Source organism: Ciconia boyciana, chromosome 7, assembly GCF_034638445.1.
Source record: "Ciconia boyciana chromosome 7, ASM3463844v1, whole genome shotgun sequence".
NCBI classification, from domain to species: Eukaryota; Metazoa; Chordata; class Aves; order Ciconiiformes; family Ciconiidae; genus Ciconia; species Ciconia boyciana.
In genome coordinates, this window is record NC_132940.1 from 58,640,793 (window position 1) to 58,663,965 (window position 23,173).

Consider the following 23,173-nt stretch of genomic DNA (forward strand, 5'->3'; position numbering starts at 1 on the left):
AGCTTGGATTTCAAACAAGGCAGCTCCAGCTTGTATGTGGCCCAGGTAACACCCTCCCTTACAGGAAAGCACAGGTATTTTCTGATTCTACCAGGCATTTTACATAATTATAGGTAATTCTTCCTCACCCTGACCATGCAGTAGCTGCACCATGCCAATACTACAGGCTGCCTCACTCCTGGAAATCCTCATTCCCTAATCTCTGCCGGGTGCTCCCTGGCACTGATCCCTTGGGACAAAGACACACATTTCTTAAGTCCCTTTTCTACTCATGAACATCTCTCCATAGGAAGGAATGATTCGATTCACTCTCTTTACAAATATGCAAGTTTAATTAGTTAATAAGCATGTTTCTTAGAGCCTGAGATTTTGGCGGTTGCTCTGCTATGTTATCCTACCTCAGTAACTCCCCTGTAGCAAACTCTGGGTTGAAGTACATGTCACTGGGCCTCTCACTGCTATCACCATCTGCGACAGCTTCCTTTTTCCTCAATTATGCTCATGCTATCTGAGCTGAAAAAAAATCTTCCAATCCTTGCCAGTCTAAGCATATGCCTACATATTTATTCAAGTAATTTTTATTGATCTGAGTTGACAATGCCATCTTTCACATCATTTCACTGGGGTTTCATTAACATGAAGTGTCTGAAGCTTAATGGGAAAGAGTCAAGTTTGGATCAAGACTTCCTTATTTACAAGTTTTTCAGAGTGAAAGGGAGCAGCAGCATGTTTCAGCAAATAGGAAATTCAGAGTGCTGCCTGACAGACCGATTTCAGACAGTCAGAGCATTGTCACTAGAAAAGCTATCTAAGGAGACTGTACTCTTTTCCTAAACCCACCAGGAGACAACACAGTGAATTACTGCTGGACTACACCAACAGCAAACTAGTATTTCTTTTCCTGTGCTGGCTCAGTTACTCTTCTCAGTGAGTAGAAAGCAAAGTAAAGATATATACAGATACATACATTTGAAACTGCACTGCTTATCCTCTACACCCGGGCCTAACACCCAGCTCACCCATGGTGGGGTGCCAGAAATACCTGTACTCCCCTCCACGTGTTTGTCAGCTACATCCCAGTCTATTACTCAGTACAAACGGCTGACACAAGCAAGCTGCTGCACCCCCTTCCCTCAGATACCAGCTTGTTAATTCTCTGATAATAAGCACATTTATTGAGGCTGTCTGCAAGCAATTCAGAAAGTCATTAACTCATCCCTACTCTTTCACTTGATCAAGATTTATTTTCATGTTCAAGAACAGTCCGTGCTAAATGGATGTGTTCTTGTGGAAAGGGACACAAGCAGTGTACAGCACCGGACTACAAGATTAATACAGATTTATTTTTTTTTATAGAACCTCTGAGGAGAAATATTTCTGACAATAGCTGTAATGCTATTGTCAGGCAACTTAACCTCGACAGCGTTAGGTTACTATGCCCTGAACTACGGCAAAGATTTAGTTTAGCTTTAACTACATAGGACAGACCGGCGCTAGATTTGACATCCCAGCTGAACAGGCAGAATCCACTAATTAGTGCGACAGTACATCCAAGGGATTTTCTATGTACCAGAAGCCAATTTGAAATACAAGCAGTATCATTTACATCCCAAGAAAGTAGGTGCTAAAGAAGTTTCACAGCAAGCATAATTGATGATTTAACAATTCTTTGCATACAAAATCTTAATTAAGATGTTTTGAGAATCAGTAACCTCTCTGAGAGAGGCATTTACCATTACCAGCTTCTTTTTGCTACCTAGTCGCAGATATCATGCTGTAGGTTGATATCACAAAAACTCACAGAATTTTTAAGCAAAATTACTACCCCACCAGCCAAACTAAGCTGGTTTAAATAGTTGCTATAAAAAGTGTCGACTCACCACCTTTTTAGTTATACTGCAGACTTGCAGACATCCCCAAACTGATAGTAAATAACTGAACTTTGAAATATTGTTGAATTACAGAAAAAAAAGAGACCTTACTTCTCTAATGAGGAACCTGACAACCTAAGCACGTGGACTGCAAAACATAGTGTACTTTATAAACATCATTATTATATAATGTTAAAGCATACATTTTAAAAGTGTGTGTAAACTGAGTGAATAAGTACATCTTTTTATTTTTTTCTTTAATTGATGCTTGTTACTTTATAAGTATGCAAAAATAAGTAAAGGAGGTTAAAAAATAAATTTATGAAAAAGAGTGCTTTGGATTGCGTTACGGTAACTTGATATAGGAGAGGGTGAATGCCTGTTTAAACAGAACAATACAGAGCCTATCTGGTATCAGTGATGTGCTGGCTATTAGAAATAGACACACTGCTTTCAGCTCCTTGTAGAACAGGCCAAATGCTAATCACTGTCATTGATATAAAATGAAATTAAATCCACTGAAGCCAAAAAGAATACAGAATACTTGCAAATATATACAAAAGAGCAGATTCATACGAGTGTAACTGAAGTGGCCCATTATGCTAAAAAATTATCTTAAACAGTAAAGATAGAAGAATGAGCTTTTAATTGTCCAAGACAGCTGAACTTCTGATTAGGTCTAGAAGTAATTATCTACTAGTGCACCTATATTTTTTCATTTTTGTAATTACAACATTTTTGCAGTATTAGAGTAGAAGAGTCCATTCTCCACACTAATAGTACACATCAAAGAATTAGGAATATCTTTTAAGAGCACACATAATACCTCAATTTTAAGAACTTTCTTCCTGAAGGTTTCCAAACAGTGTGATAAATGAGGGGCTAAATGAAGGGACAGTAGCATAATCCTCTCTAAATGGGCTTATACGATGCTGTTAATGCTGCTTTTGTGGCATTAACGTACTTCAGATGAGATCATTCCCAAGCTGAAACTGTGTGCAGAGGCCATCTCCAGGTCAGGGACGTGAAGTTATTTTGCAGTCACGCTGTTACTCCACTGCCTGATGTACTATTGCTACTGTCTGATAAATGGCAACCTGCTATTTTTAGGGAATAAAACTAAGGGGGTAAACATATTCTACTATATTGTGTTAAAAATAGAGGTTTATTCTAGCAAGTAAGCACACTGAGACTCAGAAACCTTTGTTACCAAGAACACGCAGCACAAGAGACACAGAATGAAGAATTTTGGGTCAAGGATACAGCATAAAGCCCCTTTATTACCAAAGTGCTGTAACAGCTCTACTTTAGTCTCCATTCATTGTAGAAAGGACTCAAATCTTAATGTTGTGGCAGAAAAATGACATAATAAATTCAAGGGTATCAAATGTTTATACTATGGTGGGAATCAAATGTTTGTATTACAGGAATTGCTAAATCTATCCTGGCGGCATTCAGAATGGTGGCTGGAGAGAACTCAAATAGGTCAAGAAAATAAGTCCTAAAATTATCTTTTAATCATAAACTATCCTGATCTGTTGTTTTCAAACCTGCCATCTAGTATATGTTTTTATTATTTAATATGTACAGGTGTAATCACAGGCCTGATGAGAAAGTAACAACAATCTGCTTCAAAACAAATCCAGATCATGACCCTCCATCTAACCCTTTTTACTTTTTTTGTTCCATTCATTCTCTGCCTCACCATCTTTCTACCCTTTTATGTAGTAGAATCACATATATTGTTATGTCAGGATTAAATACATTTTAGCATTTCAGGTTAAGAAGATTTTCCATTCTTTTATATAGCATTTGAGCAAAGCATTTAACAAAAGAGCCAAAGAAAAACAAAAATCCTAAACAGAATTAAATCTTTTCCTATAATTATTATACACAAATCATGAAAGAATCTATATGAAAGAATTAAACTGAAGGCATAGATTTTGATCACATAATGTTTACCCCAGATTTATAGAACTCAAATCCTGAGATTTTCATCCTAATCTTCAATAAGAGTTAATACTGATGAGAACACGTTACAGACTGTCTTCTCTGTCCAAGCTGTCTTCCTTCGTAAACAAAATCAGAACAATCAAAATAACAATCATTTTAAAAGCAATACAACTTTAAACTGGTTCTGAAATTAGGCACCTAGCAAGACACATATACCAATTCATTCATTTGAATACATATCTTATTATTCAAAATGTTATGCAGAATTTTATCTGACTCTGAAGTAACAGGGCATCTGAACAGTTGCCCTTATTCAACAGTTTCACCTTTCCTAAATAATACCACCTTCCTTAAGGGCTTTCAAAACAAGAGTAAAACCATCCCTACAGCGACAATAAGCAACACAGACTCTTTTAATCTGGCAATGTAAAAGCCAGAGGAAACAACAGACAACCGCTATGTTCATCCACCAGTTTTGATTAAAAATTGTTATATTCTCTACAGGTGTGCCAGTTCTTTTCTGTGCAGAAAACCAGTTTCAGGACTTAAATGATCTTAAGACTCTCATAATTGTAACTACAGGATATGATCATATTAGTATGCATGCAAAGCCTTCTTTTAGCTCTACAAGAGATTTCTTTTTCCTTTAAATTATGTTTATTTCTTTGCCTCTCTTTTTCTCATTCTAAATGTCTGAGGAGTGTCTGCCCAATCTAGAGAAAGTATTCACAAACAAGAATATTGGGCTAATAGGACCTAATTCCTTTTTTGGCTACACAGGCGTACAGCTGTGAAATGAATGGGTTTATAATGATATCTGGAACAAGAAGAACAAAGTACTTAAGCTTGCAAACACTGGAAAAAATACACATTTCTTCTATGTTCCAGGCAGGGAGAGCACAGATTAAACCATTTTAACATCAGAACCTGCATCACTTTCTTTTTTAGAAGAATTTGTATCATATTCCAGGCACAGTTATACTTCTAGTTGTCTTTTATGCATACTTAAAAGTATTGTCATACAGTTTTCAGAGTCTCATTGGTCCCAAGTGAAGAAGTAGTAAAAGAGAGAACCAACCCACAGACTGATCTCTCCCCAGAGATCATCCACTTTTTTCTCTGCAAAAGCTGGAGTCTGAGACTAAAGACAGACTGCTACAAGGTACTTGGAGATTGCCTTTTACGTGAGGCCAAAATAATTCCGTGTTGCCACATCTGAGTGCATTTTTTAATTGAGAAACATTAGCAATATCAAGATACAACAGTTAAGGCACAACAGTTTCAGGGAACAGCTGGATCTGTCTTTTTTTTTTTTTAAATAAACAGGAAAATTTAAGTTATGTCATGACTCACTCCACATTTTGCTCTGGTCAACAATGCCTTTGCTATATTAATATCAATAAATTAATGTTTTGACTCTCAGGACACCAAACCTGAGACTACAGGAACCTCTCTCTAACAGCAATAGAGTTAAAGGCAGAGATAATGCAAAAGCAGATCCAAGCAAAACTGTCAAAATCAAGATTCCCAACATCTACAAACATTTGTGACAAGCATGCAAAAAGTTAAATGCTCGTCTCAAGCTTTGTAGCTCAAGCCATTCTCTGAGGTTAAATAAGAACAGCTATTAATTTCACCGAGGGTTACCCTATCACTACACCTATAAAACATTTTATATAAGACAGGCTCAGAAACAGTTGTCTTGTAATCATCAATTAGCTCAGAACAATGTTCTATATTCTGAATTTCCTATGAAGACTATTCTATATTCCTGCTCTTTGAAAAGCCTCTGATTTTTCCACATAAAAAAATACCACCTCTCAGTTTATTTTCATTGTTTTTCCTAAACAATTATTTTTTTAAAAAGCACAAGCTCTGTATATATTTTTCTAACTGTCCTGTTTACTCAATTTAGCATCAATTCTGTGTTTAGTCTAGCTGTGGCATTACATCTTGAACAGCATTAGCACTAATACAAAAGTTCCACATGTCCGCAGATTACTTATAATCCAAATTTATTTCATCAGTATTAAATGGTTTACTTATCATTCTGGATTAACATCCTCTGTGTCTGGGGCAGGGTGTAAAAAAATTGAAATATAATTTCACCTTCTACCCCCAAAAATAATAAATTATAGATTTTTAAAGAGAAAACATTTAATAACTAAATAATTCTTAGATACAGTTTTAAAATCAAATGCTGAAATCTTTACTGTCTGTTTTAAGTCAAAATTCTCAATAATTCTTACTGATGATCAAACTTCTAGCCCTCAAATTACTTAGGAAATGAACTAAACTTACCTAAAAAGGGAGGGTGAGGGGGGGGCAGTCCAAATGACAGGCTAACACTTCATGTTCACATACATCTCTAAGTAATTCTTAAAGCATATTAAGAAGACTACGTGGACGAGGGCATACTTCTGTCTGCTAAGAAATCTTCTGGACTTATCAAAAATTCTTCCATTTGGTATTTATGGTCCACTGATCAACCTGTGTCAGCTGAAACATCTGGGTTTGTGAACTAGCAGAAGAATACAAGGAAAATTTGCTAGACCGTGTTCCCATCTCCCATCTGAAGACAAGCACATTGAAGATTATTCGAAATTATCTCCTGCCCAGTTTCTTATATGCTGAAACATTGCTAATTATTAAACAGAACATATGTGCACCAAATGTTTTAAGGCACAGATTTCACTGCTTTCTCACTGATGTGAATTTTTGACAAACTACCACAGTTCCAGCATACGCACATAACTCAGGCGGCATTGTTTCTTTATTAGGAAGTGGAATTTAAATTATCATTGGAAAACAACAGATAAAATGTAATGCCCAACTATTCATATATGTGAATAAATGTCATTGGAATGAAATTATCTTCACTCCTGTGGCATGAAAGCAAGATCTACATTACACACACACAAATCTTGGCAGATCCTGTCTGCCAGACATCTGTTCCAGGAGCTCTCTGTGCTCCTAAGTTTATCCTTAGTGTCTGCCACTGCTGTAGGCCTTTGTTCAACACGAACTGCATCCTGGGAAACTCCACTAAAGATAACGTGAAGAAGCACATGAAACTGGAAGTCCTATCAGGAGAACTTGTTTCATCAGTAATATTATGCGTATCAAAGTAGCAAGTCAGACTTACTGTATAGCTTTAATCCCACTACGTTTGCTGCAGACTGTTAGTCTGAGTTCTCTGAACACTTCATGAAACAAAACCATTAAAAATTGTGTAGCAGCTTTCAGAGGTGAGGAACCCCTACCACTTTAGAGAACAATACATTATGTGCTGGGAGGAAGTGAGTGAGCCAAATACATAGTTTACACATCATGTGTGCAGTAAACACACATTTAAATAATAAGACAGTACCTTAGTCACCAATCTGTTTATTTTGAAAGTGATCTGAGCTCCTTGGATTTCACTTGAACTAGCACTAGAGGAATGTGTTATTCTAATTCAGTACATAGATTATCATAATAATAAACTAACTCTGTTGTTATTATGTGTATGTTATGATTGGGGCTCAAGACACTGAAGTCAACATAAAATAAACCCCAATTGAGAAAGAGAAAATACTTTAGTATTCATTCTCTGCTGAAGACTACCAAACAAATTTGAAATTGCCAGTTTCTAAATCAAATGATTTCACAATGTTCCTTGACACAGACTAAGCAGAGATGAAAGAAATTCTACAGCTATTCCCTGAAATTTTTGAAGTCAAATACCATTGTGCAGTCAAAAGACTCGCCCCTTTGATAATGCAGTTCCAAATTATCAAGAAGTCAATCAAATAAGTGCTAAAAAAATAGTTTCTACATATTCACAAGAGCCTTATTAAAAGATGACGCTTACATAGAAAGAAAGGACTGCAAAACCTCTCATCCAAGCCTGCTATCACAAGCAGCTATATTACATAACTCGTTCATAAAAGGACCAGAACCTTAAACAACCTTTAAGTAGTTAGTTTCATCCCAGACATCGCTCTTGTTACCAACCTTGCTCTATATTCCAGGCTGGATTTACTATTTACGGTTAGGTCAACATTATTGTTCCAACAGTAGAAAGTGCTACCTTGGTCAGAAGATATACTCCCTACGTATATTCCAAATAAAACTTTTTCACTTAAGGAAAAAAAACCAACAACCAAGTTTCAGTGCATCTTCCTCCTATTAGCCTGCAGGAATCATACTAGTTTATAGAGAATGAGTTAGGTTTGACAGAATTGTTTATTAATTTCCAGTCATAATATGTGTTCAGATGCATTAAGTACAATAACTTTGCATAAATTCTTGAGAGCAAAATGGGTCCTGCAGAGCTTTCACTGGAGATGCTTTGGAAGCAGTCCCACCTGGCTTTCAGAATGAATCTATAGGCATCAGAATGAGACAACTTCTAAAGGGAGCACACGTAATGCAACAGTTACTGATGGTCAATAAACAGAAAACCTAACAATGCAATTTCAATACAAATGCTTCTCAAACTGGAATGCAATTTAACCACAGTATTGACATTTAAATGGACATAAGACACAACCCAACAAAGAAGGTAAATGTGAACATTTGTGCTGATTACCTTTTATCAGCTATTATCTCTTTCTTTGCCAATTTTCTTGTATGCAGTAAAGGAAAAGTCTTCCCATGTTAATACTGAAATCTGTTATTCCATCAAGATAAGAATGAAAAAAGAAAGAAATGAAAGATGAGTAGTACACTTTGAACTCAGCCAATATGGCTTTAGCTGCTTCTTAGGCAATCCTTCCTATACCCGATTCCTTCTCTGCAGCCAACGCTATCTGTATTTCATCATAATCTCATAAGAATGAACTACTAAAGGTCATGAGTCAAGAGAGGTTGGACCATTACTAACAGAAGGCTTGCTAAGAGGTTCCAAAGGATGCAAGTACAATATGGAAACAGTAGTTCAGGTCCTGAAACCTGGTCTACCTTGACAACAATGCTTCCAGTTCAGGACATATAGCTTGTTCACGTATTTCCACACCACAGCCAACTGAGCACTTCCTAAAGGAATTATGTTCCCATTTACCTTCAATATACACTCCACTTTGTTAAGCTCACAATAAAAAACTACCAAGAGCTTTGATGAAACAGAATTTTCCATTTAAATATCCATCTTGTACTGGTTCATAAAACTGCCTCGCCATATGGTTTCTCATTATTTTTAATGATATGTAAGTTGCAAGATATAACACCACTAGAAAACAGCAGAAAAGCATAGATGATGAAAAGACAGACATATGGAGAAAACATGAACAAAAAAGCCTGGGAAAGGAAAAATACAAAGTAATAAACACAGATCCTATGTGAAATCAAGAGCTCACAGTCGTACTGTGGATACTAGAACTCTCATAGTACCATTGCATAGCTGTGTATGCTCAAACGTTAGCACTGCATAATTTTAAACAGTAAAGCCAAGTTTGTCCCTTCACTTTTATTTTTAAATTGCACATAACACAAAGATTTGTGGTGCATAAAACCATTCTGAATAGGCTGCTTAATTGGTACTGTAAGTCTAATATATCAGCTGCCTGGGGATCTGGACAGCAGCCAAGCACCCGAAGTTCAATACATACAGTAGCTCTATCTGTTCTTTCTCCTAACATAGGACTACAGCTACTGTAACTTAAAGTTACCACTAATGCATCTTTTGTAAAGTTTGCTTTATAAAACCCCTCCCCAAACTATTACAGCTATTAAAAGAGCAGATTCAGTACTTCAAGATATTCTGGACTGAAAAGTACTTGGTGGGTTTTTGTTGTTTTGTTTTTAAACACACTTCAATTCAATAGCCCGATGTGAAAAGTTCAGGATAGCTGGTCACTTTTTTGGCATTATATTCATAAATACAGCAAGTTGTTATTCTGTTTGTCCTGAACTAGAAAGGAGAGATGCCACATGAAATCAGTAATCATATCATACATGTACTAGCACTGTCTGCATATCACTTTTTTCTATCAAATTTCTTTACACGGGAAGCTGTGTTAAAACTTCTATTTTACAAAAGCTTAAATTTAAACATGCCCATGCTGAGATTATTTCCAATAGCTCAGTGAATAACGATGTATTGTAATGTGTCAAGTAAAGCTGAAACAGCTTGGTAGGATCTTTGGAAAATAAATGGGACAGCACAGGCTTATATAAATGCAGAATTTCTTTCTCTATGTATACAAATTAAAAAAAAACAAAAAAATCCTATCACTCAATTCCTTTCTGTTCACTTTATCACAAGGATAATTGGTATAAATATTCCTGAAAGGTAAATTTGGGACTCAAGTACCTTAAATATTTGTGAAAAGCAAACTTGTAATTATGTTATGGATGTAGATAAAATCCTTTTATTGCATAGAAGATAAAAAAGAATTTATGTAATTAATCATTATAGTTTAAACACTGTTGTCAAAATGTTAAATATTTACAAGGCACTAGCTATTGGCTTTTCATATACAAGAACAAATTTGCAAACAACTGTAATGAAGAAAAGAATTACAGAATTATATAGTATTTCACCAAACAGTAATGTTTCAGATATGACCATGTATTAATTCTAACTGATCTGCCCATCGTAACTTGAAGGTGCTCTATTGGTCCCATGTATTTAAAGAAGAAAAGCTTTATCGTACATGAGCACACTTACAAAGCTATATGCATCACTGATTTAAAAAAAACCAAACTGTATGCTGTCCTAGAAATTTACATTAATGTGCTCTTATAGTAGCTTAATTAAACACTCACTACCGAGTACCGCTTCTAAATAGTGTGACTTGTACAAAATTTCATTTGGAACTATTCAGAAACACCAGCTGCAAAAAAAATAGAGTATTTCCTTACAAAATCCTGCCAAATCAGCATACTCCTTTGGAAATGTCTATTACTATCCATTATCTGATCCCAAAGGATAAACCTAGAGAAACCATTATTAAGTTTTGAACCCAATTCTATTATAAATATTTAGCATCATGGGAATACTCTGAACTGTACTCCTTATTTTGCCCTGGAGACATCACGTAAAGGAACCATTCCATTTTAAGTGTATCAAACAATGAAATACTGGCATGTTTCTCAGTTTTTCTTAAGCAGTAGGTTCCATGAAAACAAATACATTTTTCCTTCATCAATTCATGTTTGTCTTGATTTGTGCATAGGTTGTCATGCTCTGCATCACAATTGTTTCCATCTATATATTGCAGGCAAATAGGGAACGATAAAATTTACTTACTAAATTATTAAACTGTTGTTTACATGAGGAAATAACTTATCCGGCAAATCTGTACTATCACCAAACTGTTCATTTTAAAGACTTTGCAAGTGTAAAATTAGCTGTTGCAGAATTACAGGGTTTGAGCAATAAGCTCCTGTAACAGATAAATACATACAGCAAGCCAAAATGCTAAGAAACAACACTTATGCCAAATAAATAGCACCTTTTTTAAAAAAAAAGAATAATCCTTCAATGGTTATTGTAATAAATGTGCTAGAGATTATAATTTCAGCTGCAGTTTACAACAGTAACAAGGCTGTCCTGGTCATAGAAAAACTGTTTTTATTCCTCTCCAATTCTTCTGCCTAATCACTTCATAGGCAAGGACTGAATATATAGTATTCACTATAGCAAACAGAGACCAAAATTTTCAAGCTTACATACCTAACATTGGACAATAAAATCCATTTCTAGTCACCAGAATAAAAAACTGGATTTTCCAATGAATGTGTCACCTGTGTATCTCTCCAGCAGTCTGAGAATTTAAGTTATTTCACTGCAGTGCCTTTCTCTTTGGTATCCAGGAAATTTCCTACTAACTTCTAGTTTCAGAATAATGTCTTTCATACCATAGGCCGAGTGGCCAGAAATAAATCAACCTGACTTACACATAGTCTCTTAGGAAAGCTAAAAGAAAGACCTAACAAAAAAAGTAGTATCTAACCACTTGCTTTGACTAGCAAATATACAAAGTCTGCTCATAAAAAATAGGCCAGAGTTATTCATCAGGTTCTACATTGTACTATAGAGGTATTCTACATTGTACTATAGCCACTTTAAACTGATGAGACAGATTTTATATGTGATATCAACCACTCCCAGGGTTTTGCAGAGTTATGTTTATGGAAGGTTAACAGCAGGCACTAATATGAGTATCATGACTCTTTTCAGGCAGTAGGTGAAACCTTGAAGAAAAAGTGGCTCTGTCTTCAAAAAAGTGACCTGACCTTTGCTTTGGTGGGTTTTTACTCTGCAAGAAATAAAAAGCACTGCATGCTTTCCAATGCATCCTTTCTAGCTGATAAACTATTTTGTTCTAGTACTCAGCACAAAAGGACTACATTTTATAAAGATCAAATAGCATGTTATTAGTGCTAGCTAATGATAGCTCCACGCGTCATACTAGAAACAAGCTTCATAGACCTGGAATATGTCATATGAATCATGAACAGCGTAAATATGTAATTGGCCAAGAACCTTTGATATGCTTACTAAATTAGAAGTAATTCTCATTGAATTAAATATATTTAATTTTACAATGACTTTGCAGTTCTTTGGATATCAAAGGCATCACAAATCCAGCATGCTTATCATTTATGACACTTCTGCTCTGAGAATTTCTTGCAGCATGCAAAGAACTCTCTGTAGGGTAACTGTGATATGTTGCACAAGCAAGCTAACCTAACATTGACCTGACAATTAATAAAATCTGTTCAAAAACCGCAATAGAATGTAATGTTTTTACCTGCAATTGATGAAATGTTTCTGCAACAACCTGTAGTTCAGTATAAGCAAGAGCGTTGGGTTTTTTACTGGACACAGAACACAGTGCTAGTGAAAATAATCCTAGTATATGATGTGGTAGTAAAGAACCCTTTCTGTTAATAGACTTTTAAGTATATTAATATATTTCAGTCTAGTGTAAAATGCTGCTTTTATGGAGCCAGATCCTGCAGTCTTTGCACAGCTAAAACTTCCACGGAAATCAATGGGAGCTTTATAAGTAGAACAGTAAGGACATGCCCAGGGTCACTAGCATAATACAGTTCTGCTGCTATGCTTTATATGTATGCTCAGACTTTCTCTGTCACTTGCAAGAGTATAAGAGATCAAAATACAGAAATCCATATGAAATCAAGAAGATAAATACCCTTTTTAAATAAAGAGTATGGCTTCAAAGAGAGCATGGCACAAAATATTAGTGCATATTTTGTTTGGCTAAAATATTAAAATTAAATATTGTTAAAACATTTTGTCTTGAATATTTACAATATATTAAGTGAATTGTAAGAAAAGGGAAGTTTAAAAAAATCCTTAGAATAAGTTCAGCAACCTAAGTTCAATGCCCTTTTTTGGGAGAACTGTAGCAATACCTGTGATGGCAGAATTTGGCTCCATATATTCTGTTAGCGAAAACCAGACTGTTTATATGATGTAAATTGCTTTTTAAAATGTTATTAGAGCTATAAACACTGCAAGCCCAGCCCTACAGGTTATACTTTCAAATTTCGGGGAGAGTTTGCCTCAGCGAACTACAAGGATCTGTGCTTTATTTGCAAAATCAGCTTGATGTGATTTTTAAGCAAAACCCAGGTATTTCAGATATAAACTTTTGCATAACTAAAATTAAATCAAGGGGCTGATCCTGCAGACCTTACTCCTATGGAGATCCTATCCTACAAAAGGTCCAAATCCTTTCATTCACACTGGAATATTTCCAGCCAGTCTTGCCCCAGCAAGGCAGTGCCGTATTCCCATTGACTTCAATGGGGCAACTCTGATGAGTCTCCAAGGAGACTATGGCTAGACCCCAACCGCGTTGATAAGGAATGGGTTCACAGATAATTTATTATTACTATTTTTAAACAGTGTTTGTGTATTCTGCTTTCACCCAAGCTTTGCTTCCAGCCGTAAACACCGTCAGTTTGACGACTGGATGGTTCTGGGGTGTGTTGGGAAGCCGTTGTTGCCAGGCTCGCTGCTGACTCGCGCCATTGTTGATTTCGCTGTTGTAGGGGAAAGGCTCTAGGGCGGCAGATAAGGCTGTTGCCATGGTGATGAAGGAGATTCCGAGGGAGGAGTCTGCAGAAGAAAAGCCCCTCCTTACTATGACATCACAGGTGGGCGGAGCGCGGGGCTCTGAGGAGGCCGCGGACACAGCGCGAGTCACCAGCCGCACGGGAGATGCCAAAGCCCCACACGAACGGCACACGCAGCCCGAGGGGAACATCACCCGCTCCTTAGCTTCCCCTCGGTGCCATTCCAGCTTCAGTGGGGCTGGTTGAACCATATCCTAGAGGATCCCACACCCATGTAATCATGTTTCCTCACTGACGTGGGGGAAAAAATAGCGTGGGGTAAATAATGTAATCGCGTGGGGTTTTACGTGTTTTGACATGAAAATTTAAACAAAAATGCATCTCTTCCCCAAATAAAGGGATCTGTAGAAAGGACAGTACATGTCAGTTACCAGAAAGTTATCTAAAACTTATTTAAAACGGCAATTATAATTCATGCCATCAGTATTCATGCCATCAATATTCATTTGCGATGCATATATAAAATACTCATATTCAATGCATATATAAAATAAGAAACAACCACTTCACAGTAGTATTGTTTTCAATATCTCAGGTCCCATCCCTAAGCTCTCACTGGGATTCTACTCCTGGTCCAAGTCAGAATATGTTATTTTGCACACCCCGTTGCTTTCATTCCTACAGCTTCAGTCGAAGGAAGGACGCAACATCATCCCAGTAAACCTTACACCTTGGAGCACCCATCGAGCCTTAGGTGGTTTCATTAGTTTATTGAAGATAGTGACTGAACACTACTGTAACACACAACACTTCCATCTCACTACAAGAATGGATTTTATTCCCTCCTGTTGCTCACATACACAAATTTGTTCCCCAAGCAAGGACATTTACTTTACTGTTAATATTTAGTGCACACAAGTTATTCCTACCCAACAGGAGGTTTAATGGAAGTAATCTCACCACATAGTCGTTCTTTTGAGAGCCTTCAACAAAACCCACAGCCCTGTTTTATTCCTTTCATGTTTTAGGGTAACAGCTACTGTACTTTTTGAAAGTATTTAGGATGCACACAAGGCCAGCACATACTTCTCTTGGAGTGCATCACAGATGCGCTGCACTAATACACACTATAGAAATATCATCTACTACTTTGGAAACCAGGTCTGGCAACCTCCTCCTCAGCCCCTGTTGAACACCATATTTTGCTGCTTGTGAACTCTAATGTCTATGAAGTAATTGCACAAAGGAAAAGGACTGCTCTCTTTAAGGCATCATTTCTAATTTTATACTAAGTGATTAACAAACAATTAGAAACCAGCACAAAACGCTGCCCCCTTTACCCACCCCCAAAAAATAAAAGTGCAAAACTTCCATTGGCTTCAACAGGGCCAGGGGTTCAGCCTGGGTTCATTAAATGTTTAATGCACCATTTGTAGTGGTTGTCTGTCAGTCTACGATAAATTTACGAGTAAAATGCTTGTGTCTGTTAGTCAGTGTAATTTCTTCCACTAAACACAAATACCTACTTCCCTGCTATGCACCAAAGGGGTGCAGAAGCCAAAAGGAAGCAGAATCAAGTGAAAAAGTGAGTATTTTCCATAGCCATCTCTGCATCATGTATGTGTGATGTGCAGTTGTACGACCATATTGCATACATCATTTGTATCCTAATCATCTGGCTGTAGTGTTGTTTTGAGATGCTTCCTCTTTAGTGTGTCCATGTAAACCTCTCGTTCAGACCATTCATTCAGAATAACGCACTGCTATATTGCGATACACATTTAGCCATCACCATCAAAGTGTTTGTCTCTGCTCTTTACATGATGAAACAGATGGATGTGGTTGCTGCTCACAGGGTGAAACAGGCAAGTTCCAAATTGGCTGCAAACAAGTTTCCCAAGGCAGATCAAACTGGGTCATGAGAATAAGGCCTGGTCTTTCCAAAGTTACCACCACCAAACCCAGTACAGGCACGTGCATATCTCAGGAAGTAATTATTTACATTAGGTATCTATGTTGCTCTGTCCCTACAACTAACTAAGCAAGAAACCTGCAAATAAAATGCAAGGATCAAGCCCAGATAGAGGAGTATTGGCTTTTCTAAAAGTGCATGAGTGTGGGGCAGTGAAATCTCCCATTTCCAAAATCTTTGATGGATGGAGGATTAATCATGTCTGACTGTGGAAGCAGATTCCACAGGAAGCATAAGTTAAATCTGATACACAAAGAAGAGACTCTAAATCCTCATTTTGAGCAAAATAGTGATAATGTATGGAGGCCCCTGAATTTATATTTTAAGAGATGCCTCTTTGCTCTCTTCCCCTGGAAAATGTTAAAAACATATCCAACACAGAAAAAGCCAGATAAATATTCACATTGTATTGTTATGCTCCTAGCAAAGCCCTGCTTGTAAAATGACATTTACTTGTTGACATAAATACTGTGAATTAAATTATAATGAAGTTTCCAATTCACAGATTATTTTATATCATCAGGTATTATTTCATATCATCAGATCTAGAGGCAAATCTTCAAATAACATGAACCAAAAAAAGTACTGCAGACTCCAGTGGGGCTATGCCAATATTTGGCAACTGGGAATCTTGACCATCATTCCACCAGTTATGAGTATGCTACAGTAAGAAGAGGGGTATTGTTGGTAATTGAATAGGCCTTTCAGTAACAATTTTTTGTGATTCTATCGCAATTACTCTCAATGAAAGTCACTTTATTAGTGTGAGAAAGCATTCAGTAGTTGCCAAATGTAATACTTCATGCATCATAGTAAGCTTTCACTACTAATGGGATTTTGTAGAACGTAACTCTGTACTACATTGCTGTCTCCCTTTATCTTTTTAAAGATAATTCAGAGGAGACTGGAACAAATGAAAAAAGTTATTTTTGTATATGAATAGAACCTAGAAAAAGTGAAAGAAAGTTTGCTGAAGGTTCAAAGATTAACTAGAAGTTAAGCTATGAGCAAACATACTGCTAACAGAAGCAGAGAAATAAATGAGAAAAATCGTACATAAAAGTTTGATTTGAATTCCAAAATAAAATTTTTGTTTAACCTCTTCACAGCTTCTTTGCATTTTACAGGAGAAAAAAGCTCACTTCAGAATTACTTTCTAATGAGAAATTTAAACCTAAATATCCCCTGGAGTTAAAGTTTAATTGTACAGTCAGCTATGAAATTCCCAATTTACTACAGGTCAGTGAACTTCAAAGGATCTGATTCAATAGAGTACTTCAATCCACATTTATACTTTAAAATATGATTAACTGCTTTATTGAGCAGTAAAGAAAAAAAGCATGCTTAAATGCCTTGCCAGCCTGATTTTAAACAAACACATCTCACAGTGTCACAAGAATTATTTGTCCCAGATTCATCACACCTAATTTAGATTCTTCATTACAGTACATAAATTGGAAAGCTACCGATGGCAGGATCCCTATCAAGGTAACAGAAAGAAATAAGATCTGCAGGAAGTGATTCATGTCCAAGATGATCCTGTGGCAATGTACTCTGGTATTATATGGAACAAAAATGGGAGTCCATGAAAAATTCACCAATAAGAAATGCAAAGTATATACTGAAAGCTATCCCCACTTCTGTTTATAACTGAAAAACATGGGAGCTGCCTACTTAGAATTTGCATGAACTACACAGATCTTGCTCAGAGTACAATTTTGATATTGACTACTTACAATTTAAAAAGTTAATCTACCGAACACCTAGTTTTAGAATTTGAACTGGAAAGAAGAAATTTAAAAAGTTGAAATTACATTATAAGAAACATACTGAAATTCATCCTATCCCATGAAAAATGCAGGCTACCACACACAAGTTGTCAAAAAGAAAGATGTTTCATGACTACACCCCATTTAACTCCACCAGATGCTTGAGACTTTTTATAGTCTCTTTATGGGGTATTAGTAGTTAGCATTCAGAGTAGGAACATTTTTTTTATTTTTTAAAGTGAACTTCATTTGCATGCCATTTGTTGATCCAAGCACATTTATATTTGCTCAAGGGCTTATAAGTAAATTACTCAAACACTTCCACTACCTAAATTCCACTGATTTGGGTTTTTTTTTCCTCGTGGTTAGTTGGGCTTTTTGTTTTGTTCTGGGGTTTTGGAGTCTTGTTTTGGGTTGTTGTTTTTTAAACTCTGATAGGACATCCTTTGAATGCTTCCTTTCAACTTTATAAAGGAATCAGAGTAAAGATAGCTAATATTCAGCTCCCAATGTTAGTACATTTTCTGATGTGTGTATCAAGGACTCACTACATGAATTTGATTGCATAATCGGTTTTCCATATAAAAGTTAACAGTCCCATTTGAATCAAGTCATGTTCATTCTAAGCTTCTTAGCATTAGACTTACAGCCCACTCCATAAATGTTTACTAAATAACTTTATAAGAGAATGGCAGGAAGTTATAGTGAATGTAATTAGCTTCTGTTCTCTTTTATACTAATCTAAACCAAAATTAACTCAATTTTAAATAATTGATATACATTAATGTAAAAAAACTGGCATGATTTTTGCCTTTTTAGATAATGACAATAATTAAGTTTGGACTACAATAATTCACTGTACATTCCAATCTGCTTTGAGAACAGTGGCAATTTCCTGACTGATCTTAGGAAGACTAGACCTGAGATCATATTTTCATATTCTTTTTAAAGGATTAATGAATTCATTAGCAGTATTTTCCATACATCCCAAATCTGTCTCATTTGATTTATTATAAAATTTTTGAGTAGTTTAGCAGGGGACACTTAAGTCCTACTGACAACTTTTTCATCTATTATTAAAACAGGGTAAATACAAGAAGAGTAAAAGAGAAAATGCAAAATTCATAAATGCATGCCTAGCAGTACAAATATTGGTCGATTCTTTACCTCTAAGTTAAATACTGCTCAACGCTATTATTGCTTTTAGGGCAGTATGCATAATTTCAGCAGAAATATTCTCATGAGTGTAATAAAGTTGCCTTGACAATATAAGTCATAAATTGGCTGCTTGCCTAAAGTTATACAGATTTCCCTGTCACATAAATTAAATACATTTTTCCATGAAATAACAGTTGTAATTTGAAATTACCATGGGAATTGATGGTGTAATTTTTCCATAAAATAAAAAATTAACTATAGTGTTTCATACATTTTAAAATGCTTTACCATTCCATAAGCACAGAAAGATTTGGACAAACATTTTTTGTAAAAAATAATATATTATGCCAGTTTAACGCTGTTTTTTTAATATGAATTATTTCTGACTAGGAATTAATTTTCAGAAATTTGTTGGTTCTTCATTCATGAATACTCTAAGTAAAAATATACTATCCTGTTAAATAGTTGCAAGCCAGGTACTACAGTTGTTCTATATTCAATGAACTCGCTGTTTGTACAGTGAAACCGTTCTACTGAATTGCAAGTACAGAAAAATTCACAAACAGCTTTTAAGTTTCAAGCTTTTCAATCTGCAAAAAAAACATTTCAAAGCAAACACACACACCATGACAGATCCCTTCGGAGAAAGACTGCATAACTTAACAAGAAATTATGACTTGCTTCCTATGACTGCCCACAGTAATGCATCCAAAACCACAGCCTTATTCTAGATCTGCGACAGAACTCTGTTTTAAAAGAAAAATCCACAGAAAGGACAAGAAAAATCTGTGTGATTTCAAAGCAATTACAGCCTATATGCAAAGATACAGCAAGGGTACAGTAAAAGATGAATTTTGTTGCATGGGAAATGAACAAAGGGCATTTTCAACACAGTTGAAGATCAGGAGGAATGGCATAAACTTTACAAAAGTTAAATTCTGTGATAAGCCATGATCTATTTGATATTGTTAATTCTCTCATCTTCATCTTTACAGTCTTCATGCTGCTATAGCATGAAGATTTGGTCTTAAAAAAGCAGTTGTGCATCTTTCATCTAAATTGACATTTGATTATGTACCATACTCAGAATAGTGCATGAGGCTGTGTACAATCCACTACTGCTGAAATGCTTGAACTTATCTATGGATCACTGGTGGTTCACAAAGAATTTGTACATGCAGCTCAGTTCATATGCTGGCAGCCTTCTTTACTTTCAGCTAATGAAAAACATTAAATAATTTTCTAATATTTTGTAAGCAATCGTCCGAGTTGCCCCCAGAGATGCTGCAAGAGTACAAATGTATTACCTGCAACGTGAGTGAAACACAACTCCCCTAGTTGGTCCTCTGCACCTTATTTAAAAGCATTTGAGAACAGTGGTTATCAAAGTCTGATTTCCTCTTCAGCAGGAGTTGCCACACAAAAGTAATTTCAATGAATGATACAGAAACCAGAATCTAGCATCATGAGTTACTGTTTGTTCCCAATCATGACACTTGTGCCTCTCCAGGTCTCCCACAGAATAAGCTTCTGCAGGGCTTTCTCAAGAGATAACTTTGGATTCTGTAGCCTTCCTGTTCTACAGGACTTTCCCAAACTGTGTTTAACATGTCAGATTTGTTAATCCCTCAGTTAACTAGCAGGCCGTTTCAGGAGTACAGACTAAGTACTTCCATAAAGTAACATTACAGAAATCATTTATTTAAAGGAACATTCTGTAACTTCTTAGTGACTATATTACTTTAGGGATCCCTAAGCCTCTATGATGATCAGTTAATTTTGTCTTTGATCACCATTGTAGAGCAGTTCTCCAGTTCAGATAGTGATATGGGGAAGGGGAAAGGCTAAAACACAAATTGCAGGGTAACACCACAGAGACAACGCATAACCAAGTGAGGGAAAATAAATAAATCATCTAACATGCAGGAAAGGGAGGCACTCTGTTTTAGTAAACAGCTTCCTTTACTTAAAAAGTGCACAGAGCATGCAGATATTAATGCAGACAGATTTATGGTAAATCACATTTTTGTGTGATTTACTGTAAAGACCAAATTGTCAGTCACAGTGGAAATATGACAACAAGAATAACTTTTCTTCCCTTCCCCCATGGCTCTGATCCACCAAGACAGTTAAGCACATGCTTAACCTTGAGTTTTGCAGGACATGCTTAAGTGGTTTGCTGGAGCAAGGCCAAAATGCAAGAGCCAGATACAACTACAGTTCCCATGTTTAGTTTCCTTTAGCCAGATCAAGAGGAATGGAGGGAAGAAGATGGTGAACTGTGAGATATTTAGTTCTACCTTGCTGCAATACACCATAACTTGTATAGGTCATCTCTTATGAAGACAGATAGGATGCTACTGTGACACAGCGATCACAGCAAGAGTTATCACCAAGCAATTCAACTGTTGTTTATGAAGACACAACAGAAGCATGTTATCATTTACCAATTTAGACATCAAGCATAGGTTTTAAACAACACAGCTGGCATGTGAATTTAAATATCCAATACAGTGTCTATAGTAATCCTTCCACAGCTTCTCTGACTTCACACAAGCCCTCTGTCAGTTTTTTGCATTAAGCCCCAGGGGTTCACTTGGCTTGTGTGATTTCAGGTAAAATATTGTCACCTCTGATTCACAGGCCACTCCACACACTTCCTACTACTTGGCAACAGAGCACCGGTTATCACCTGCTGAGCAAGGCTTGTCTTCAGAGAGGCAGCAACACCAAACTGCTCTTTGCAGGAGGGTGAAATGAGTTTGTCTCAGTCTTAGAGCTTCCCGCAATTCACACTAGGTGGAAGTCAGTTATACTGCATGCCCTGTGAATTGATTCTCTGTTCCTGTGAAAACCAAATATTCGGCTGGCATGTCAGGTTTTTTGGGACATAAATTCACACTGGAGCAACAGAGGAAAAGATTAGCATGACCCTGGCACAAAGATGATGCAAAAACTCAAGTAGTGATCACACTTACTATACAATAGTAAATAAAGTGAGGTGGTAATTTGGATTGTGAAATATTTATAAACATGCTAGAAAAGTGAATGAAGAAAAACATAATTCATCCAATTTGAACTTTTAGCATGAGACTAGTGATTTTGTCAGGAGTTCCCTTTCCAAATCTCCCTCAGTGAGCAGAAAAGGAGGTCTTCCAGTTCTTATCCTGCCATGATAATGATCCATAGACACAACTGTCAGGCCAGTACTTCCAGTTATGCTCTAGAGAACAATAACCTCAATTTCTAGTTGTGGTTCCCATTTATCAGGTTTTAGAATAACTAGTTAGTGGAAATGAATTCCCTTGTTCCCTCTTACCCTAGTGAATGCCACCAAAGATCACAATGTGCCAGATAGGTGCAGAGAACCTATCTATCAAGAAACCATTGCTGTGTATCATACAAATTAATTAGCGATTGATGTTCATGCTTTAGTAGATGCCTCTGGTTAAGAGAACAGTATAGCACTTACAAACTACACAAATTAATCTAATCCATTCACCTATTTGTCCAGTCTCACCCAAGCAACAGACAAGTTTCTCAGAGTAAATTTCAAAAATACAATTTCTCCAGTAGAAAACCTGAGTTAAAAGGTTACTGCTTTCTCCCATGCTCATTACCACACCCTGAGTTTTCTAGGTCACTGATGCAGTCAACAGCCCAACCACACTCTCACCAGCACACTGAGTGGGCAGTACAGCATAAGGTATAAGTGCCCAGGAGCAGCTTTTCTGCTGAACTGTACAGGGGATTAGTAGTTTGGGGCTTCCTAAATTAGTGCCTTGAGTAATTCAATCAGCCTCAGGTGACAAAATGGGTAGAATCCAATCCAACTAACTTGGGTAAGCTAATTACATCTAAATTTTAGGTTCCTCTTGAACCAGTCCTTCTAAAATAAGTTCCATATATAGCCAGTGGGAAAGCTAGGTGCCTTTGAGAGCCTCCTGAGGGAAAGCCTAAATTAGGCAGGCAGGATCTCCCTCTGGAGTTGCTTTTCTAGGCATTTATCTCTCCCTATTGAACATGGAGGGAATTTAGGCACTTAATTTAAGAGAACTAGTTCACTATGTGCTCAAAACATAGGTGCTAATTAGCTGCCTATGCCTGACTGGAACCCCCCAATTTAGATTCCAAATAATTTATCTTAAAGACTAGTATTATGTTATGCCCTGCTAACATTAAAAAAGAAAGAAAACGGCACGCATTGTGCACTGCAAACAGAGCAAGATCAGGGATGCAGTATATAAATAATAAAATATATTTAAAATATAAAAAATAAATAATAAAATGGGATATAAGGACCATACCTTACTGATGGCCTCAGCGCGGTCCAGCACTCTCATGGCGTAAGCCCAGCACTGTAGGAAGAGAAAGCAGACAAAGCACTTTTAGCTACGAGCAGGGCAGGTTGTGTA

General features: G+C 36.5%; 1 protein-coding gene across 3 annotated transcripts in view; it reads left to right on the forward strand.

The window, feature by feature from the left end:
• Positions 1-11,994: 11,994 nt before the first annotated feature.
• PEX5L (peroxisomal biogenesis factor 5 like) overlaps positions 11,995-23,173 on the forward strand; it is a 42,114-nt gene continuing 30,935 nt past the window's right edge. The window contains exons 1-3 of one of the 3 annotated variants that reach the window (XM_072867233.1): positions 11,995-12,057; positions 13,836-13,940; positions 15,406-15,444. In XM_072867233.1, the coding sequence (XP_072723334.1) occupies positions 13,872-13,940; positions 15,406-15,444 (108 nt within the window). In that variant the 5' untranslated portion in view covers positions 11,995-12,057; positions 13,836-13,871. The remainder of the gene's footprint in view (positions 12,058-13,835; positions 13,941-15,405; positions 15,445-23,173) is intronic. The other 2 variants (XM_072867234.1, XM_072867235.1) reach the window with 2 other exon arrangements.